General features: G+C 40.8%; 1 protein-coding gene across 2 annotated transcripts in view; it reads right to left on the bottom strand.

The window, feature by feature from the left end:
* HECTD1 (HECT domain E3 ubiquitin protein ligase 1) overlaps nucleotides 1–17609 on the bottom strand; it is a gene marked incomplete at its 5' end in the record, with an annotated part of 60963 nt that extends 43354 nt beyond the window's left edge. For both annotated transcript variants that reach the window (XM_083837122.1, XM_083837123.1), the window contains 2 exons: nucleotides 88–322; nucleotides 17470–17609. In XM_083837122.1, coding sequence (XP_083693248.1) covers nucleotides 88–322; nucleotides 17470–17609 — 375 coding nt within the window. The remainder of the gene's footprint in view (nucleotides 1–87; nucleotides 323–17469) is intronic.
* Nucleotides 17610–21581: the final 3972 nt, after the last annotated feature.

The following is a 21581-nucleotide window of genomic DNA, read 5'->3' as shown; positions in this document are numbered from 1 at the left end:
TATAGATTAGAATACGAGTAAATTCTTCTGGAATTGCAAGTTTTCCAGCTCCTTCTTAAAAAACAGAAGATTCTGCAGAACACATACCTTAACGCACTGCTCAGCCAAATCTCTGCTGGTTCTGTTGTTAAGTTCAACAACTACTAAACGATTACAAAGTGCCTTGATAGCTCCATCAACTCCCACAATCCTACGGGTGCATTCTGCTGATACATCCAGATAATACGTTATGGCACGAGCTGTTACTTCTAATACATTGTCTGGAGCACTTTCATCAAGAAAAATTTTGCACAGCGCTGGTAAAAAAGTTCGAGGAGGGCATCTGCAAAAAAAAAAAAACACCAAAAAAAATCATTACTACACTGTACAGGTTACTCTGCATTAAAAGATTTCATACTCACTCACACTAACAGATTTATCCTTTTCATGCTACTATGATTTGCTAATTAGTTTATAGCTGGTCTGGAGCATTTAATTAGAAAGCAGGAATCTCATACGCAGCCCAAAATTCAAATCAGTAATCTACAAAGATCACAGAATTGTAGGGGTTGGAAGGGACCTCAAGAGATCATCAGGTTCAACCCCAATAATGGGGTTGGATGATCGGGTCCAACCCCAAGGTGCTGTACTAGGGGAGAAACCCAAGAAAATAAAAATGTTCTTGAAATTTTGCAATCATATTGGGAAAAACTTATCCTCTTGAAAAGTCATTTTAGGACTTCCTTCTCACTTCACCCATCAGAACGTATTTTCTTCTAAACAGAGCTTCAAGGTTCACAATGATAGATAGCTACTTAACCATGAAATATTATGTTCAATAACAGAGACTAAAGATCTTGGTTTTGCTGCATAATTTAACTCTGAGGGGCCCTTCTTCCCAGTGTTTTAAACATGCTCACTTCCCTTCTTATCCTATTTCATTTTTTCTCTCTTTCCCAGAACCTCATGGAGAACATCGTCAATTCAGCTTGCTATACTACATTTTCTCTTCATATCCATGCCTTGTTAGCCTCTGGCTCTCCTCCTTACTGTTAGCCTCATTTCCATACACAGAAAGGATGGCCAGGATCATTCCCGCAGCTCCATAAGATAAGCAAGCTGCAACAGTCCTCCTTCCATCCCTTTGACACAATAGGATGCGAACCATAATGGCTAGTCACCATAATGCTTATCACAGCTGTGGCAGCTGCGGTTAAAAATGATTTGGACCAAAAGTTCTGTGACATACTTTAAGACAAAAGAGGTATACTTTAAGACAATTTATTTTGGAACAGCACACAACCATTTAGCAATGAATAACCTGATATAATGATTGTTCACTACAGTGGTAGAAGACTTCCAAGGTGGAGGTGACGAATTAAGTGAGGGAGATACATGCCATGACAGCAGTCAAAATAACTCAGTACCTCCTTCCTAGATGTAGGAAAAGACTGTAATTAAATCTAAAGGAGGCAAATATTGCAACTTTTTCTTAAATTAAGATTTTGGTCTGGAAAAGGAGGCCTAAACTTTTCTAAATCCAAAGAGGGAACATAAATAATAGTATGCCTTTTGGTCTGGAGGACAGGTGACGTGCTCATTGATTAATAATTCGGTAGACCAACCCAGAGGTCACCCTGTATTCCGCCCAGTACATGCAGTGATTCACACACAAGAGCACCAAATCCTGGGAGAGCAACATGCGAAGAGTTTCCTTGAAAATCTGGCCATGCTATAGAAAGTAATCAAATAATCCTGCCTGACAAATAAATGCAGTGCCCAATAATCCTTCCTGATATGAATAAGTGAAGCTTTGATAAGGGTAAACCTCATATTTAATACTTTTATTAGTCTATCCAGTATACAATCCCAGTTGTTCTAAGATTATTTGCTACTCAACTCCACATCGTAGAAAAGTTAGCCTTGTAAATGCATTTTCAAAACATTAGTCACTTAAAAAAAAATCTGAAATTTATTAGGTAACTGCCATACAGTGAGATAAGAAGCATCATGTCAGAACGTAAAATTTACATCAGACAGCGCTACCTGTTCCCATCTTTTCTACTGGGTCTCTTATGCTTTGCATTTTACGCAGCGACTTATCACTAAAACATTGCTATAAGCAGTATTCTTCAAACAGTATGTTGCAAGAAAATATCTACCAACAAACATAAATCTTACAAAACAAATTAAAAAACATGACAAGTGGAAGATAAGGAGCTCCACAGTCTACTATAATGACAGCAAGTAGCAGTAAACCATTGTTCTTGGATTTCCAAAGACAGCAGCAGAAAAAAAAGCCTCTAGTTTTTCACAAAGAATTAAAAGTAACAAATAAAAAGTCTTTAAGCATTAGATGTATTTATGATTCAACAGTTTATAGAAAGACAGCACAAATGCAACTTAGTTTTTATTTTAAAATGAAAAAACCAAGAAGTCTGGAAGAACTCCAGTCCTGTCTTTAAAGCAGCTGCTCTCAAGAACCAGCACATACTGCAAAACACCAACCAAGTTACTCAGTGCCTATCATTTATATCCAATTCTTTGCCAGTACTGAAAGGGCAGCACATTGTAATTGTATCAGCAATGTTTTTCTTGTAAGAGCACAGCTCACTGGCAAAAACATACTTTGTTTTTTGTTTGTTTGTTTTGTTGTTTTTAAATGACTTTTTGCCAGAACATCTAGCCAAATTAGTCAGGAACCATGCTTTTTTGATTGGGAGGCAAATAACTAACAACCTCATCTTGCTGTTAGCGCATTTGTTTTCTGACATTTCCGGTCCTCCAATAAGGAAACCAACTTGTATCAGGAGCTTTCACGAAGAAACTGTAGCTTTGTTGAATACTTAGCCTGCAGAAATTACTTGGTTCATTAAAGAAAACACTGTTCAGACTTAAATTTTGTTGACTACAGTTATACATGTTAAATCCCTGTAAGAGCAGCAATAATGCTAAGAACATCAAGTTCTAAAATATATATATATTTATCCCTTCTGAAAACAGCAACTGGTCTAATTTTAACAAGAGCTTTCACAGAGAAGACCTCCAAGCTACTTCAAGCTCTGAGCTCTGTGTACCTGGCCTTTCTTTTACCAGGTCCATATCATTTTTTAGTTTTGTTGGACACTGCTAGCAAGTGGAAGTTGAGAACTAGGCTACATCATGTAGAAGAGGCAGCAGAAACATTTTAGAAAAAGACAACAGTGAAAGCTGAAAATAAAAAAAAAAGAAGCAAAAATAAAAGCAATACTGAAGCTTTCATCTAACTGCTAAGAAATCATCTTCTTTTCCCTCCTTTTTCCTGCAGCACATCAACAAGCAATACACACAAAATCACAGACTTGAAAGTAAAACAAAATGAAACATGCTGGCTTTGTTGTATGAAACTTTATGCACTAACCACTCCAGTACATGCCAATTTAGTGCAAACCAATCATTTGTAATGCATATTACCTTTCAATGTTTTTTTTTCCTCCCTTTTTTTTTTTATTTTTTTTGAAATGAATTCATTTCAATGCAGACCTCATTAAGTAATTTTAAACATCGGGTGCCTAACAGTGAAGAGCCCAGCATTCCAGCTGAACGCTCCGGACAAAACTGCAAACTAATGTACCCAAGCCTATCATCTGTGTGCAACAGAAAGTTCTGTTCTCAGAAAGCTAAATCCAGGATGGTAGAAGCATCAGTCATACAAAGGATGCATATAAAGAGAAAAGAAAGCTTTGTCCTCGTTACAGCTCATACAGTCTTCGATTGTACTGTAAACGAAGTACAAACTTCATTTTACTCAGACATTATCTGGAACATGGCAAAAATGAAACCAGAAGTTTTGTCTTAGCCTGCAAGACAACAAATGCATGTTTCTTCTCCCTCCTTTGGCACAGAAAACGTACAGTTGCCATCATCTTTGCCCTTCTCTCTCTCTCTCTCAACTTAAACAATTTTGGTTAAGCTCTACACAGCACAGTAAGACAAATGAAGCTATTCCTAAAGTCACACCAGGCAATAAAATGCGCGCGGCAGTCTGAACTATTTCACAGGAAGGTGTAACAGAATCAGGCTTTATCAGCCCCGAGTCTCTGCCAATGAGACTGCTGTGAGTAGTTTTAATGCTGTTATATAAACACAGCCTTCAGAATCTGTTATGTACAGCTACTGTTTGTTTGTTTGTTTTAAAGGAGGTCATAGCTGGCAAGAGATCAAGCATATTTTTTCAAGCCCAAAAGATGATGGCAACAATAACAATGACTTTGAAAATAAATTCAAGTCATCGACCGTATTCTCAGATACTAAAGACAAAGCAGTCTACAATATACCAAAATGTAATTTGTCCAGATAGGACCTCTATGCTGGTTGTCCACTGCTCTTTAACATTGTTTCAGGCCAATACATTGCTATACTTTGTTCTGTGCAGCACAGCCCTTTAAGATGTATAACCTGTAACAATACAGGTTATAAATGGAACAAAATACGTTTATTATCAAGAAGAGTGTACAAGGTTCTTCACTACTTGCTTACAACAGCTCCTCTGATCAGCTACAGGCTTATTATAATTCTATGAAAACATAATCATCAGGTTAGGTGTTCATTTTTGAGATATGTCTTCAAGAAGCCTTGCCCGAGCCTCGTCAAATAGCCTTTCACTCTGGGGGTATTAAGAGTTTGAGACAGGACAAAAGGTCCATTAGTATGTGAACTATTTCCTAGGATTTAAACAATATTCTGACTGTGCAGAATGCGATGAATAAGAAGGGAAGTTTCCGTGTTGAACTAAGCCACACAGCCGAGTAGGAGGAGCTTGCTGTGGACAGATGTAATTAATTGACTGCCTTTTGTTACCACCATCACATAAGCAAGCTGGCAGGAATGCATACACATGCACTCATACTCTGCATGTTTTGAATGCTGCTTTTTTCCCCCTACACTTATTAAAGTCTTGTGATCTTCAGACACTTCAGATCAACTGAGCCTCGCCCATTCAAGTTCAGAAGCTCTGAACTGCTCTCCTCACGGCCCAGTCTTCTCCTAATCTGTTGCCTGTGACACACAAGCCACTAATACTTGCTGTGTTATAGCATCTGAGCCTTCTTGTCCCAGATCAGGATCTCATTGCACTAAGCACAGAGCAAAACAGATTCCATCCTTGAAAAACTAAAACCTAGCTGTACAATAGGACAGATACAGACAAGAGAAAGCAAGCCAATCATCCCACATTATTCAGTCTTATCTCGATATCTCAGCAGTTTTGAGAACTGTGATTTACTGATCAGCATACCACATCTTGGCATTGGATTTCCTTATTTCATTTCCTTACATCTCCTTAAAGCATTACTACCAGTTTATTGTCACCAGCAGCATTTCTGCTATTTCAATAGAGAGGCTCCAAGGAAGGCTTGTCTTCATTCCAGCTTCTCCAAGAGATACCAAAAGAGTGAGTTGTGCTGCTGTCATTCAGCCCGCAGTTGCTACCTAAATCATAATTCTGTACAAGCACGCAGAATGAGCAGGCAGGAAACCACCCTGCTTGGCTCTACGGCGAGCACTAACACTCCCACCAAGACCCACAACCCACGGCCAGGTGCTGCTCCTCTTACAGACAGTTGCAAAAGAGCTCAGCCTGCTTTGAGCTTGGTTCTGAAATAAAGATACACCTGTTGCCAAAGTATTTTGCCCAGGCTTGGAATATCAGGTAGCATCAAGAGCAGCTGCTCAGTAAAAGGGGAGTAAATTTATTACTCAACTAGACGAACCAGGCTGACTGCTACAGAGTTTTAAACAGGGATTAACACACCTGTGAAACATCCTCTTGGGGGGGGGGACACCAAGCAAACTTCAATGTTCTGTAGAAGTAACGCTGCAGTGGTTGTTTCCTGGGGAAAGCCACATGCAAGTGCCCCACTAGACAAGAACGGCTACTTACCCAGGCACACCCCATGCAGCTACGTTCAGACTCTTTTTGCCTGCTAAAGTCCACTCCGGCCTTCACAGCTGCTCCAGTTCCTGCCGGCCAGGGACCTGGAAGTACTGGTTGTGGCAGGCACCCAGCACCTAGGTGGTTTTGGTCGCTAACAGCACGGAAGGGCGTACCAACACATCCCCGGTGCTGTTTGACTTCTCCAACAGGTAGGTAGAACAATTACAGCTTAAAATTACACAGCTGTCACATTTTGAAGAAGTTTGCTCATGCTGCTGTAGGTTTGTGTGGAGAACCGTGTTACAAACAGAAGTACACAGGCCAGCTTTACAGTCCTCACCCTCTAATCCCCAAATCTGCACTAAGCTACTACATACGTTCCTCCTGGTTGCAACTACGAGTATCTGCCCTGCGTGTCAAGAATGTGCCTGCGTGATGGTGCCAGAGGAAGGACTGGAAGGCGGAAAAGGGAGCACCAGCACTCAATGGGAGACTCGATGGCACACAACCCTGTCCCGTCCGTACCAGGGGCCCACGGGTGTGCGCCTCCACGCTGCGCCGCTGGGAGGTTCTGTGCACTGGCACTGGGCTCCTGGAAGGAAGGGGAAGTCCTGTCCTTCCCTAGCAGATGGTTTGTCGGCCTCGGAGTCCTTCAGTTTTCACTTGATCCAGTCTTGAATAAAGACACCTTGCTACTAAAGTGTAAGCAGAGGCAGCACAGGGAGGAGAAACCCACTGCACACCTGGAAACATTTCTAGCAACCGGCTCCTGAGAGGATTTTCTAACAAGCAGCCGTTTTTGTTTGTTTTAAATAATTAAAACGAAGCACCAGGTACATAAATACACTTAACACCAGTAGGAACCAAACAGTGAGTCAGACAAGCCATGATGTATGTCAGGCCTGAAGTCCAGGACAAATCCCTACTGGCCTGCTTAGGCAGGCTGCTGTAGATGAAAGGGATGTAACACCGTACCAAACAGCTGCTCCAAAGACTAGGACCCACCAACAACCTAGACCCTAGCGCTGCTCCGACCAAGACTATGCTCAGAACTCAAGCGCCCTTTGACAGGCAGTGGAGCAAAGCATCCAGGGGTGTCTGTGCCACAGGGGCCACATGCTGGATTCACCTTCAGAAAACACAGGAAAAACAACAAGGCTGCTCAAATGCTCAACAGGAGAGAGGCTGAGGGCAAATGAAGAGAGAGGACAGGACAGTAATCAGCATCCAACTTTTACTACTGTTCCATCTACTGATAGACGATGCTTTCGATATCTAAGAGAAAAGAACACAAATAAACCTTTCCTCATTGCAGGCCTAAACTCCTAGTGAGGGGGAAAAAAAAAAAACACAAAAAAACACCAGCACATCATTTCTAATCTTAAAGCATCCCAATATCAAAACTGGTTTCACCATGTTGCTTCTGTCTAAGCTGTATAATAACTAGCAGAAAATATCTCAGAAAAAAAAAAAAAAAAGAAATTATGAGAAGAAAAATAAATTGTTGCCAAATCCTCAAAGTTGAAGAAAAACCACTCTGTTCACAACAGGCTATTTGCAATGGAACAAACAAAACCATAGCAGTGAGTTTGTTTCAATATAGAAAAAAAAAAATCTATTTTGTAATAGTTTTTATTCTTTCAAAATAAAAAGTAACGCCTAACATGAGCCAATAGGGAGCTTTAAAGTCCAGATATCTATGCCCTTCTTCTAAACAAATATGTAAACTGAAGAATCTTTACAATCTTAGGTTTTCATTTCCAGAAGTGCCACTGGACGCTTCCTGAAATCCCTTCAAAGACTTCTCTCTTTAGGAGTGGTTAGAAACAAGGACCAGTCAGTACATAACGAAATTACTCTGTGACCGCTGCTACAGCTCTTACCAGGTACTCCCAGTCTCTCCTTTCTGGTTTTCCACCCAACTTTATTCCTCTGCTCCCAGGACAAGAGCTTCTGCTACTAACTGTCTTGCAAGTCTCCCACCCACCATGTTTCAAATAACTTTACAGGAAGACAGGTTTACTCTTTAATAAAAAAATAAAAAGTACTATTCAGTATCAATATTTACCCTTTATATCCTATTCCATAAAGATTACAGTATTAGAGCATTCTACCTGTACATCTAGAAGGGATCTAAACCATATCTCGAAGTGCTGATTCTATGTAATTTAGTATATATAAAGACATTTCAAATTTTCAGTGCCAAAATGAGCTTGAAGACCAAAATATACTATTTATTTAATACACATTCTTCCTCTGCAGCAAATGTATTTGATCTAAAACATTTTCTGAACTTCACAAGGCTAGGGAAATTTATCTATGTAAATTATTTTGCCGCAGCATAACCCCATAGGTCGACACACACGTATTTCTGAATCTCTGTGTCCTCTTTCAGGAACAGGAGCATCGCTAGGGATGCAGACTTCTCACACCGCCAGAGCAGGAGGCTCCTGCCGGCGCTAAGCCCTTCAACGCGAATGAAGTGACTCAGCTGATTTTGCAACACGCCTGGGTATAAAGATACCACGGAAGTAAAAATAGGCACCGTGAACTCATCTCTGTAATTACTTCTTGTGTTTTATATGTACTCAAAAGCCTTGCCTAAAACAGCAACAACACTGTTTAAACTCAGCAGCAGTCTTTAAGCTACCAGAAAAGAAAAAAAATAAGGAAGAAACCAAGCCACTTCGTGCCCCAAATGGTTAACTCCGCTCCTCCCAGCACCCGGCAGATGCCGGCCCCGTCATGTGGCAGAACCTTTGGCTGCGGGCGCCGGGGCCCAGCCTTGTGACTTGTGGCACAAAACCAACCTCAGCCGCCTGCCAGTGCTCCCTGCATACCATCTGCTGAGGCCAGCTACAAGTGCGAAAATAAGGTATTATAGATGGCTACACTGTTTTAATAATCCTTTGCTGTATTTAATAACGCTTGATAAATGAAAACACTGCATGTAAACCTCATTAGTAACTTTCTTTTAAAAAAACACACCGGTTAAATATACCAGTTGTTTGACAACGTGTCACACACCTTCAGTTGCAAAGAACACATATCTTGCTCGTTGATTTGTTCTTCAAGCAGCAGTAATTCTGACCTATTTTTGTTTAATGACTCTTTTCCTTTCTGCGGCTCTTCCTATGGGCGGAAATCTCAGATCTCTGGCTTTCCCCCTCTGTTTCTTTTACCAAAACTTGGTTTTGTTTCCACGTATCAACCAAAACCCACAGCAGAGTAATCAAGATCACCCGTAAGAGAACTGCCCGCACACCTTCATTGCCTGCACATATTATTCTGGGCCCATTTCCGATACATATTTGACATTGTTTTCTTATAGTGCTGTCCCAGAAGCAATAAATCCCAGAAAACTTCCACATTTCAGACTTCAGAGACATGAGGCTATAATTAGAGTTTATAATTATAAAATACTTCTTCTCTACTCTTAACTACAATCAGGCCAATAAAGCTAGAGTTAACAGCTCCATCCAGTATCTATTCCTGCAGAAACTCCATATTAATATAAATTAATTTAGAATTCAAATCTGACATTTAGAAACACTTTCAAACTTCCTTTTATAGCTAAATAAAGGACAGCTCAGCTGCAGCATCTCTCAAGCCCCCTGTATTCTCGCATGCTTTTTGCTAATTTTGTGCAGGTGTTGGCAACACACAGGTATCCCCACAAACTCTGTATCGTTTTGGCCTCCAGGTTCTCCCATATACAAGGGGAGTAAACACAAGAACAGGAAAAAAAAAATAAATCAAAGAGAAATATTATGTAGAGAGAGCGTCAACTGGACATTGCGTTTCTAACCTTCTGACTTTCTTCAGTAAAGCCCAGTGGAACAATTCCATTAAATAAGCAAACACACAAATCAGCGAGACCGAGGTGATGCTAGCTTTCAAAGAGACAACATGCTGTCAGTCACATCTTACCTTCACGGTACGAAGTAGCTCTTACAAGCTGTACAAGCAGCAGCAGATGCTCCCTCTCACAATGCTAAGTAGCTAGTACCTTTCAGGGTACCATTACAAAAAAAAGACAAGCACCACCACCCCTCACCTCTGTGTGTACTTCAGCACTGGTATGACAAACAGCTGTACCCTGTTCTGAGAGTTCACTGTTAGGGGGAACACATTCAAATATTCTACTACACATTCAATAAATATCAACTGTATAAGGTGAAAAAAAAGCTACAAGAAGACAGCTTCCACAAGGTAAATTCTCAAGGAATAGCTTTGCTCTAGAATGTGTTGGGTTATATTTTGCATTTTTCAGTATCTCATAAAAGACATGCCATGCCTCAGGGTAGTAATCTGTTCTGTAAATATTTTGCTGAAACGTGGTCCACCCTGGCTGAATAAATTGAAGAATTTGAAATTACAGATACTTCTACATGGTTTTCACTGGGAGCAATCTCAACTGCGCAAACAGATAACAGCTCAAGTACAGATTTCATTCGTAAATATTTCAAAATGAAATGAGCAATTAAAGCATAAAGTATGATTTTCTGAATGTGCCTAAATATGGACATCTCCCTGCTGACTTCTGATGGATTTCCAGGTACTCAAAAAGAGAACTGACTTAAACTAAAACTGCACGCAAATAATTTTAAAGTGTGCATCCATCACAAAAAAAGTTCCTCATTTTACTACAGTTTTTAAACAGATGCTGTATTCACACAAAACCCAACAGCAAAGCATGCTAAGCCTGAAATAACACCATTAATATAAACTATTTTAATTGAAATCAAACAAAAAGTAATAAACTTCACAGTGCCGCACAGAACTGAAATAGCCAGTCAGAGCTAACCAGGTTGATTTTGTGTTGCATCCATTAGAAACCTTTCCCATTAGGCACTCCCCAAGTAGCCTTGTGGAAGTTACCAACTCACAGGCAGATTTTAGTCCCTGAGTACCGGATCCAGGTGATATTCGCATACAGCCAGTCTTCCACAAGAAATCTTCCATTTTCCCATTACCAATCTTCTGAAAATCCATGCGAGCTATGCCTCATAAGTACCCTCTTCAGAAGATGCCAATATTGAAAATAATTTACTAGTACAGTCATTCAAGAAAGGATGTCATCTATTTCAAATTGGTCTCATCCAATCTATTAGGCCATGGAAACCTTTAAGAAAGTAAGTTAATGAATTTTTTAAAATTCTGCACCCATCTTTTGTCCAGTGGCTGCAAGAACAGATCACTTAAATTTTACCTCACACACAAAAAAGCAGAACAAAAAGATGATACACTCAAATGTGATAGTAATGATACTTTAAGAGGGAAAAACAGAAAAACTGGCAGACTAATAAATAACAGCAAAGACACCGTGATGAGTTATACAGTATTGTCAGGACTACTCAGGGGCACAGGCTCACTTAAACAAAATGTGTTTACAACACACCCAAATGCCGTGTTTCTGACCTTAGTCTGGGTAACACATCAAGTCATACCTAAAAAGTGAGCAACCATATCCTGAAAGCAACTGTGAAGATAAGTAACTAAGACCAGACTTCCTGTACAACGCCTTGGAAACATCTAACTAAATTTTGGATAACTGCTAACAGTAAGAAACAGGTACTACTGTGAAGAACATGGATGAAGCCAAGACTGGAAAATATTTCTAAAAAGTTTTGGAAATTGAAGAACTGGAGAGGAGGAGTAAGATCAAGAGCTGACTAGATCCTTGTGTGTGGTCAAACATTCCCCGTAGCAATGGTTCCAACCTGTAACCCAAGAGGAAGAGGAGCACCAGCTACCCATCACAGACCACAGAAGCTTGGCCAATTCACATATAAAAAGACAAGCAAATTTCAGCAACAAAGGCAAGTCGCCAGTAGACGAGATAGCGAAACAGGGGGGTAAGCTCTTTAACCCGATGCATTTAAAATGAGGTAGGATGTCTTTTTGAGAGTGTTAAGTACATGGTATGCCTCTGTCAAACAAGACGCTCGATTCAGGAACAACCAGGTAAAATACAGGGGCCCGTGACGTTACAGAGGATGTCTATTTGGATGATCTAATCTTCCTTTCTGGCATCTGTAACCATTAAGATTCTCCAAATGACTAGACAAGGCCAATTAATCTCTATAATACCCGTGACTATGAGGCCATAATTCCCATTTTACAAAGAGAAAACAAAGAGGTTTGGGCATTAAAACCCTTTACCACTGCAAAAATAAACGAGAAGAGCCCAAACCAATCAACAACAAAACCCAGAAAGACTTAAAAATCAGAAATAATTCTAAACATTACGCTGTAACATGACAGCTCCCTGCAAAATACTGCACATCCCCTGCTGTGCCTGTGCTTTCCATCTCAGAACGGCAATCTGCAGGGTGCTGAAGATCCCACCACATTCACGTCCACCTGCAGAGCGAATAACGCCAGCACCGGCATTTCGCTGCTGCCACATCCTCTTTAGAAGGCAAAAAGTTACCAGGAATCACACGATTCTTGCCATTGTGAAGCTCACAAGATTTCATTTATTGCGAGACATAGCTGCATCAGCCCAAACTAGTATTTCACTAAGAATATACGCTTCACAAGGTTTAAACAATGAAAACTGGTAGTCCATAGTTCACATCAATGCTTGTCTCGATTTACTGATGGTTGCACTCCAAGAGAGGAAGAAAAAACAAAACACACACACGAGAATGGGCTGACTGAAAACAAACAAACAACAAATCAGGCAAACCTGTAGGGGACACACATCATGAGTGACTTTTCAATCCACCTTAATACGGCTGATCAGTACGAGATGCCCTCTTAGCCTGTTACTTTTATCATGACTGCTAAATCTGTTAAAGGGCACATCACCACTGTCTGAATTGCAAAAATGCTTGTAAAGCCAACACAAACATTAAAATAGGCCTGAAAACCAGCACTTCACATTCCTATTCCCGTCTCTGCAAGGAAATTTCATTTCTGTCTGTATCCAGTTTTGATTTACTGCAGTTATCCATCTGCTTACTAAACAAAACCAGCACAAAGAATACTGAGCTCATCTCCCATTTTGGAATTCTCTCTCCACTATGAAATACCAACAAAATTTGTTTTGTTTTTTTTTGCGGGTTATGCTTCAAGCAACCTAAAGTGAAATCATGATAAAGAAGCTTGTAGTTTTAGGTGATGAGGCTGAGGTAAAGGTGAACTTTTCCACGTTAATTTACCACAGTCTCGCTAGCTCATATCAAAATAATCTGCTTCACTAGAACTTCATCTTACACTCATGACATGTTAGCAAATACATGGTTGAGAGACACCTTTTCTCTAGTGAATATATCCCTCAGTAAGGAACAAAGTTTAAGGTAAGCTAAAGCAAAATAAACATATTTCACCTTAAAAATTAAACTGAAAGGATTTCTACTTTACACGTTAGAACCATCAATTTTGATCCTTTGTATATTTTTTGTTTATGTTTGTAAAATAAGCTGATAACTCTTGATACTCCATTGTTGCCCCAATCTGTTAATGCTAAATATACAGAGATGTCTTACGGCAGTGCCAAAAGGGAAATTTCATCTGTTCACAACGTAGAAAAGGCTTTACTCAGGTTTCACTGTTTGTTATATTACTGCCTTGTTTTACAAGTTTTCATCAAAATTAAAGAAAATAATTAAATAACATCTTTCTTGCTAAATACTTTTACTCTTGCATACAAAGTAGCAGCACAAAGCCCAGATCTGAAGAGATTCCATTTCATTTCGCCAAAATAAAGTGAAACAACCAGAGAGAGGGAAAAAGACAAGTTCACACACGTGGAGAAGGCCTCTATTAACAGCGTGAGACTATAGCTAACAGTCTCTACAGCTCTTGGAAATTACCTTTAACAATTCAAACATTAAAACGCCCTTTCAATAATTCTTATAGAAAATGAATATTTAAAACTCCTGTTAAAGCTGACTTGCTAGCATACGGTTTAACTACAGTTTGGGACTAACACTTATAATGACGGTGAGTTTTTCTCACCCTCAATTACTTAGCAGAGCCGCTTCTATTCACTCATTAAGTTTCTGCAGTTCACACTACTGGCTGGTGCTGCTGTTAAAATGTTAGCCATTCTTCATGCTAAGTGACTAACAGTGTCTGTGACTCATTATCACCAGAAGATGAATATGCCACTGATTTTTTTTAACACTAACATATGAGTAACACTAAAAATAAGTTAATCAGATGTAATTTGTAAATGTGGGGAAAAGTAAAGAAACGTCAATTATTTGGCACCATAATCAGTTACTGGCTGCACACCCTCCAATTTGTTGTGATCGCGCTAGCACACTGAACAAAACACAGCATCACACATCTACTTCCTTTTTTCTGACTTGGTCAGAAAAGACATTCAACAGCCATTACTTTTGTACAGAGAAATCTAGTTTTAGAATATCCCATTTCATTGACAATGCTTGCAAAGTAACCCCATTACTTCACTGCAATAATGCAGTATTAGATTGCGAATCCATCTTTTCTCTTCTTTATATTTTATTTATTTAAGTTTGTGATTGTTCCTTGGTAAGTGAGACTGTGTATAATGCTACATAAAAGATACTGGTGAAATCATTCTGGGAACAATGCTGTGCTTTCAATGAAAAGGCACTGCATTCATGTCAATAATTTTCATGTGTCAGTTTCATAGCTTTGCCAGTCCTCGCCATATGCAGCTTTTAATCACCAGATGTACTTTAGCAAAGAAAAAGCTCATAATTTTACTGATGTCATAAGAGCAAAGCATTTCTTACGTAAAAGAGGACTAATAGTAACTTAGTTAGTAAGTCACTCTCATTGACCCCTGAAGAAACATGACTTTTTATTCTCCAGCACATTAACTATTTCAAAATTCCACCTTCCATCTTTGAGTTGCTGAATTCCACACACGAAAGGTTTTCTTAAAGGTTTCTTAGTCAACATCATTAATAGCACTAAACAGTTCAAAGATCTTAAAATAACATCTGCATGGCATACAAAACTTTGGGAATGCTCTCTCTGTTTAACAGAACAAAAAACATCGTAATGCCTTTTTAAAGACTGCTTTTCTTATCACCAGAAAAATAAGTCTGCATTATAAATCTTGCATCCAGTGAAAGCATTTTCAAAATTAGTTCCTGAAAAAATGTGTTTGGCACCACTGCTGTCAAATACTAAGCCTCCTATTTAGACGAGCCATAACTCCTTTAAAAAACATTACTGAAAAGCAACTTTAAAATATTATCAGGGTTTATTTTAGTTACACTCTGTCATGCTGAGAATGTTGGCTTCTTGAACTCATTTGGAGAAGATCTAAATGATGTCTTGAAAAGTGTTTTTATTTCTTACAAAGAGCTTCAAAATAAAGTCACCTTGAAATGTAGGCTGTGATACAATCCACTGAAATGTTCTCAGCTTGCTCTGCTTCTCCCTTATTTCCATTTCCACCTCCAGTGCTCATCAGTCACCCCTACACTCTGCTTTAATGCACTGTAACAGCAGAAGACTAGCCACCTTCTTCGGCACGTTTAAAGAGTAGCTTTGCTCTTTTAGCAAGTTAGAGGAGTCCAGCCCTGATGCTGGCGTGAAGCAAGTATGTTGCTGAGAGGAATTAAAATGGTGAGCATTGGTAAATGGAAAGCCGTAGCTCTTCCTTTGGAGGCGATGAACTATACTGTGTTAGCTCACCAAATACCACGGAACCATGTATTCAGGGTCTTAACAGTGCCCATTAAAAGTAGCAGTTTGAACTTTACTGTAAAAATGACACAAACAGGCACGGAACCTTGCTAACTTTTTCCTAATTCACATTTTATTCTCTTCCTTTTTTTGTCTGAGGGAAGCTTACAACAGCAAAAAAGATCAACAACTTAAGAGGGCCAGTAAAATTAAATTATACTAAGACTCAAAACTAAAAATGCCAAATGGCATTTTAAATGTTTCTTCTTTCAGACATCAAAACTAATTTTAAAACCACAACACTGCAATAATGGAGCATTCATTACATATACTTTGAAAAAAGCACTTGGACTATTGAATTCATTTATTTTGAGATTAAAGTCTGTTGCAAATAAAATGCATAAACCCCACAACTGTTTTATATTTTAAAAGTTGATATTTTGTTCCTGATTTCCAAATACACAGAAGATATCCTTACAAATGCTGATTCCCAAACTTCTACTTCTGTTCACCATTAAACATATTCAAGTAGAAAGTTCACTTCAATTGATCAGAAAAAATCATTCTTAACTACCAGACTCTTTTTTATAGAGGCAAATTAATTTGTCACTAAATTAGCTTTTCCAAGGCTGGAGACAGAGTGCTTCATCGGTATCAGTGCTACAAGGGACAGACAGAGAAGTCAAATGCTAGAGACCTATTGTCTCTTTCAATTCCAAAATCTTACTTGTAAGCTCTTCAAGGCTCAAGGTCAGCCAGTTTCATATTCTAAAGCAGTGTACAAAACTTTGACCACTGTTAGGCAACCGTTAGAACCCCTAGCTTTAGAGATGTATTCATTTTACACTTCTTGAAATAAAGGCAGTCATGAACAATGAATGACTTGTAAGAGAGAAGCCTGTAAAGTGTTGTCTTCTTCAGGGCTAAACACTCCAACAGTTACCTTCCTAAATGCTCCTAAACCCATACTCCTATGAAGCAGGATAGATCAACAAGGCACTAGCCGTTTCACAAGATGCAAAAGAAAGGAACGTGAGACTAATGGAGAAAAGATGGAAGAGAGCTGCAAGAGGATCCAAATATGAAATGGGGACGGGGAAAAAAAATAATCAGACTTTAAGAGATATCAGATTGAGGAGCAGATAAAGGAAGAGAGTAGAAAGCATTAAAAAACAAACAAACAAACAGCACTCCCTTAGCTGCTAGTAAGTTTTAAAACCTTGACTGTTTACAGTGTTGCTACCTCCCTTCCCTACTACTCCTGGGCCTCACAGGAAGTAGTGTAACAAATGCACAGCAACACCATTAGGTAACAGAAGTGGTTACATCAGCGTTTTCTGCTGTGTGAAATACAAGTGAGAGCAAAGACAGATAGGAGGTGTGCAAGAGAGCTGAAAAAGAGGGTGGCACAAACAGCAACATTCTTCAAAGAATGGGCAAACTACTTTTATAAAGAGTGGAAGATATCTGTGACGTTTTCAGATTTGCAGAGCCAAGGAAACTACTATATCTTGAAGAAAAGTGTTGCCAGAGTATGGATGCTTAAATTTGTATAACCAATCATTATTGTCTTAACATTAAAAAAAAAAAAAAAGCTTTTTCTCTACCAGAAAGAGAAAAAAAAATCACCACCTTCCAGATCGCAATTCTGATTACATTTCTTTAAATTAAACAGCCAAATCATGCATCAGAAGAGGCACAGCAAATCACTCCCATGACACTACATTTTTAACTAGAAAGCAGTACTTCACACCACATTAGCACATTTCAGTGATACATACTCAAGTTTGGTCCGCAGAAACGTTTTGGAACCTGAAAGCTTCTCATGCTAAGAGCATTAAATTTTTATGAACATTGAATGTTATGAATGTTTAGTTTTATATACAGCTACCGAGAGAGGAAAATAACATTCCATACAGAAAGACAAAACTACTTACGTCTCAAAACAGCGATCCACGTTGTCTGACATCAGAAGTAGCATGCATAGCTGTTCCAGTGCTATTAGCTGCATATCCCTTTCATCTCCCTGCCCCATCTGCAGCCATTCCAGCAACGTGTCTGGGTCCACATCTGCCATGGTTTTTTGTTTTGTTTAAAAAAAAAAAAAAAGAAAAAAAAGGAAAAAAGCCGCTTCTGCTTAAATTTAAAAGTACCAAAAATATCCTTTAATTGTTCAAGCCAGACAAACTCGAGTACAATTAAGGTCTCTTTTCAGCCAGCCCCAGGCTTTCGCAGTTTTCACCTGGAAAAAAAAAGAAAAAAAAATCTTCAGTCTTGGATTTGCTCCCCTCTAAAATGTATAGCATATTTTCAGACTGACATTAAGAAAATTCCCACGTATTTGACCAGCAATTATTTTTTTCAACCTTTATACATGAGTAATCAGCAATAAGTTTGTTCTACTTTATTGGAAATAAATCTTAAGTTCCAGTTGACAATTAAGCAAGACTTAAATCCTACTTTATTTATAGGATAACTCAAAATTAAAAATGTAAGTAGCAAAACTGTGCTTAACCCTTCTGTATGTTCTCAGAGCTAATATAAAGACAAGTAGTGTTGACATGCCTATCCCCTTCCTCTTAATATCACTTATAATAAAATGTGCTCAACTTTCTGAAAGATGAACTATCTGTTCACTCAAGTAAACACAGAAGGATGTCGAAAGTCACATTTAAAATAAAAACCCACAATACAAAAAAAATGAGATGCACAACTAAAGACGAAGAATTTTTGCGAAACTTTTATGAATCCCTTAATCCTTTTAAACCGCATTACAACACAAACAAAAGAAGCTTTTTAAGTCAAAGAAGAAAAAAAGGCAATTTCAGGATCACTTCTATTTTCAAAACTTTTTAAGAAAAATATTGTGTAATTTGTAACTTTTTTTAAAATGCAGTGAATAATTCAAATAATTCATGTACATATAAGGGAAACAACATTATTTGTTGGCCCAATGCCACAGTTATACATGCAAGCTAAAGACCAAAAATGTCCCTTAAAAATGCTAGGAGACATTTTTGATCTACGTGGTTACTTTTTACTTGGTGTTTCCCTAACAAATAGTCACGTTCACCTCCCATGCCTAAGAACACAGTAAACATGGCCACTTTCGTATAAAAACTAGAACAAAGGTTACAAATCACCCTATCCAAATTAAATACACGAGAAAAAAAAAGACCTTGAATACAGCTTATAAAAAAAAAAAAAGAGAGAAAGAATTAGTTTACCAAACTCACTGGTTAAATACAAAATACTGGATAGGATCCTCACAAATTTAGGAGGTAGGGGAGAACAAGGGGGAAGGATCTCGATCCGGACAAAGTCTGCTGCCTTGTTTACTTGCTGCTAATGAGTTAATAGTTAAAAAATAACTCCATCAAGGGCACATGAGGATTTACAAAAGTGAATCAGAAATCGGTATGACATGGAAAATGTGCACTGAATCAGCAGTGCTGTTTCGTCATACGTTGGAACCCCAAGATACGAGAAAATGCAAGTATGACAAACAGCATTTCGTACAATTCACGAGCAGAAAGACATTACGGATCCCCCGATGACTGCCTGCCACCGCGTTTACTTTGTTATCGCTGCAGTCCCGGCAGATCGCACGCTGTAAGAGGGAGTTAACGTTACGAGGTGCGCTTTCTGTGCCTTGAACAATGCCCACGACCCCGTGGGCTGCTCACAGGCCGCGCTCCCCGTTCCAGGACCAACACAGCTAACTTCAGGCCGTACGAGCAGCCCGCGCGGTGGCTGTACTACGTCTCCTTAACGCGATTAAATGATTAACTTCGAAGGCGGGGGGAGGAAGGAGCGAAGAAAGGGGGCAGGAGACAGAGAGAAGACAACCCAGCGAGGCGGCGAGAAGCGGGCCAAGTTCGGTAGGGGCACCTGCTGTTCCCCCAGCCGCCCGAGGGGCCCCGGGCGGAGGGGAACGAGCAGCCGAAGGGGGAGCCGGGCCGGGCCGGGCCGGACGAGCGGCCCCGGGTGCCCGCACCAGAAGCGGGGCCAGGCCGCGGCGGGGCCTGCGCAGGGCCAGGCGGGCCGGGGCCGGACGAGGGGGGCTTCCCGCGGCCTGCCCGGCGCGGCCCGGCGGGGACGGCAGCCCTCCCGCCGCCCCTCGCAGCCGGGGTCGCTCCGGGCCCCGCCGCCCCCCCGGCCCGGGGCCTCCCGCCCGGCCCCGCCGCCGCCGCCGGGCCGAGCCGGGCCGCGGGGCTCGAGTTGCCGCCGAGCCGCGGGCCTGGCGAGGTGACCCGGCCCGGCGCCCACCCCCCCCCCGGCCCCGCTGCTCACCTCGTCCTCCCGGAGCCCCTTCGCCCTCCTCAGCGCCGCGGGGAGGCGGGGGGACAGGCGAGGCGGCGGCAGCCCGAGCCCCGGCGCAGGCGGCAGGCAGCGGCATCCATGGCGCTCCGCCCGGCACGGCGGCGGGGGAGGAGGGCGAAGGCGGCCGCGCCGCGGCCCCGGGGGAGGAGCTGGAGCCGGAGCCGGAGCCGGCGCTGGGGCCGGCCGCGCCGCCGCTGGGGGCGCTGCGGGAGCGGGCCCGGCCCGGCCGAGGCCTCCTCGCTGGGCCGCCCGACGCCGGCCTGCTCCCGGGCACCGCCGCCCCTCGGCCGCCCTCCGCCGCCAGGAGCGGGAGCCGAGGCCCCGCGGGCCTGTCAGCGGCCTGCCTCTGCTGGGCGAAGGCCCCCAGGCTCGCCTGCCCATACCCTGCTGCGCAGGGATTGTTTCTTCCCCCCCACCCCACCCCCGCTTTTTTCTTTTTCACAGTTGCAGAATATTTTCATCCGTGCCATTTTTTTTTCGTTGATTACTTCATAAAAACTTACTCTTAGGCTTCTACCTCGCAGGGCCCGCTCTCCAAAACACCCTGATCCACATCCAGCGCCACCATTACAAGCGGCAACGATGAGTGGATTTAAACGTGGCAGTAATGGTCCTTCAGAGCAGAAGTTGTAACTTGCCCTTGTGTTGTAGCGAATCTCAGCTACACTGTCGGGTTGTGGCTCTTCTTGAGGTAGAAGATCCCCTGCGACACATGCTGCAACGAGCTACGCAGTTATTTTGCATATTTTCAGAAAATGAAGCAAACTGCCATGTAGCTGAAATGAAGGAGTGAAACTGTGAAGGATCTATAAAATAATTTCCTCCTCTGTAGGCTCACGTTTTTCCTGAGGAATTTAAGCCTATTAATATAAGTACAGTAAATAAGATTATTGTACATTCGAATGTCACTCCTACCTACATCATAGACATTTCCTGTAATTAGACTAAAACTACACATTGAACAAAAAGGCAATAGCAGTCATGCTTGTTTAAAACTTGCCAAACACAGACATTTTTATTGTTTGGTGTTGTAATAACACCTTCAGAAAGTTTTATCTTTCATGCTATCATTTTTTCTCAGTACAAGAAACAATAGTTCCTTTGTCTCCGTTTCTGATTTCTAAGACAGCTTAGCCTTTGTGTCTTACTGTATTATGCCTCTCTTAACTGGCACTTGTACCAGTCCTGCTGAGATTTACAACTATATCCTTTATATATGTTTGTCCTTCAGAGGTGAACAAGACTTAAATGCTTAAAGTTAAGGACATGAGGCACTGGGAAAACTGAGTCTGCAGTCTTTAAATTTAGAAGCTTGATCTTCTTTCACTTTCGCTGGTACAGAAACAGCATCAGAATTAGGCCAAACTTATGAGAACCACATCTTCTGTGTGACCTTACTACTCCTGTCACATGGTAATTTGCTTTTTATTGTAAAGAAGATAGGTTTCAATTAAAGCAAAGTTGTAAATTTCTACTGAAGACCAAAATCAAGTGTTATTTTTTAATTGTAAACACTGAAACTTTAACATTAAACACATGCTTCACTCTTGCACTGAAATTTGTGTGAAACTTGCAAAACCAACTACAGTTCACCACACATGTACAACATACATATTACTCATCAGTTAAAAAATGACCTAAATTCTAATACCAGCTGACACACGCATGTATGACCTTGGCCAAATCCCTTAATCACTGCATGTCTGTTTCCTCATTTTTAAAAAAG

This window comes from Anser anser, assembly GCF_964211835.1.
Source record: "Anser anser genome assembly, chromosome: 5".
Taxonomy (NCBI): domain Eukaryota; kingdom Metazoa; phylum Chordata; class Aves; order Anseriformes; family Anatidae; genus Anser; species Anser anser.
Note: the sequence above shows the minus strand (reverse complement) of the source record. Positions and strands in the feature narration are given on the sequence as shown.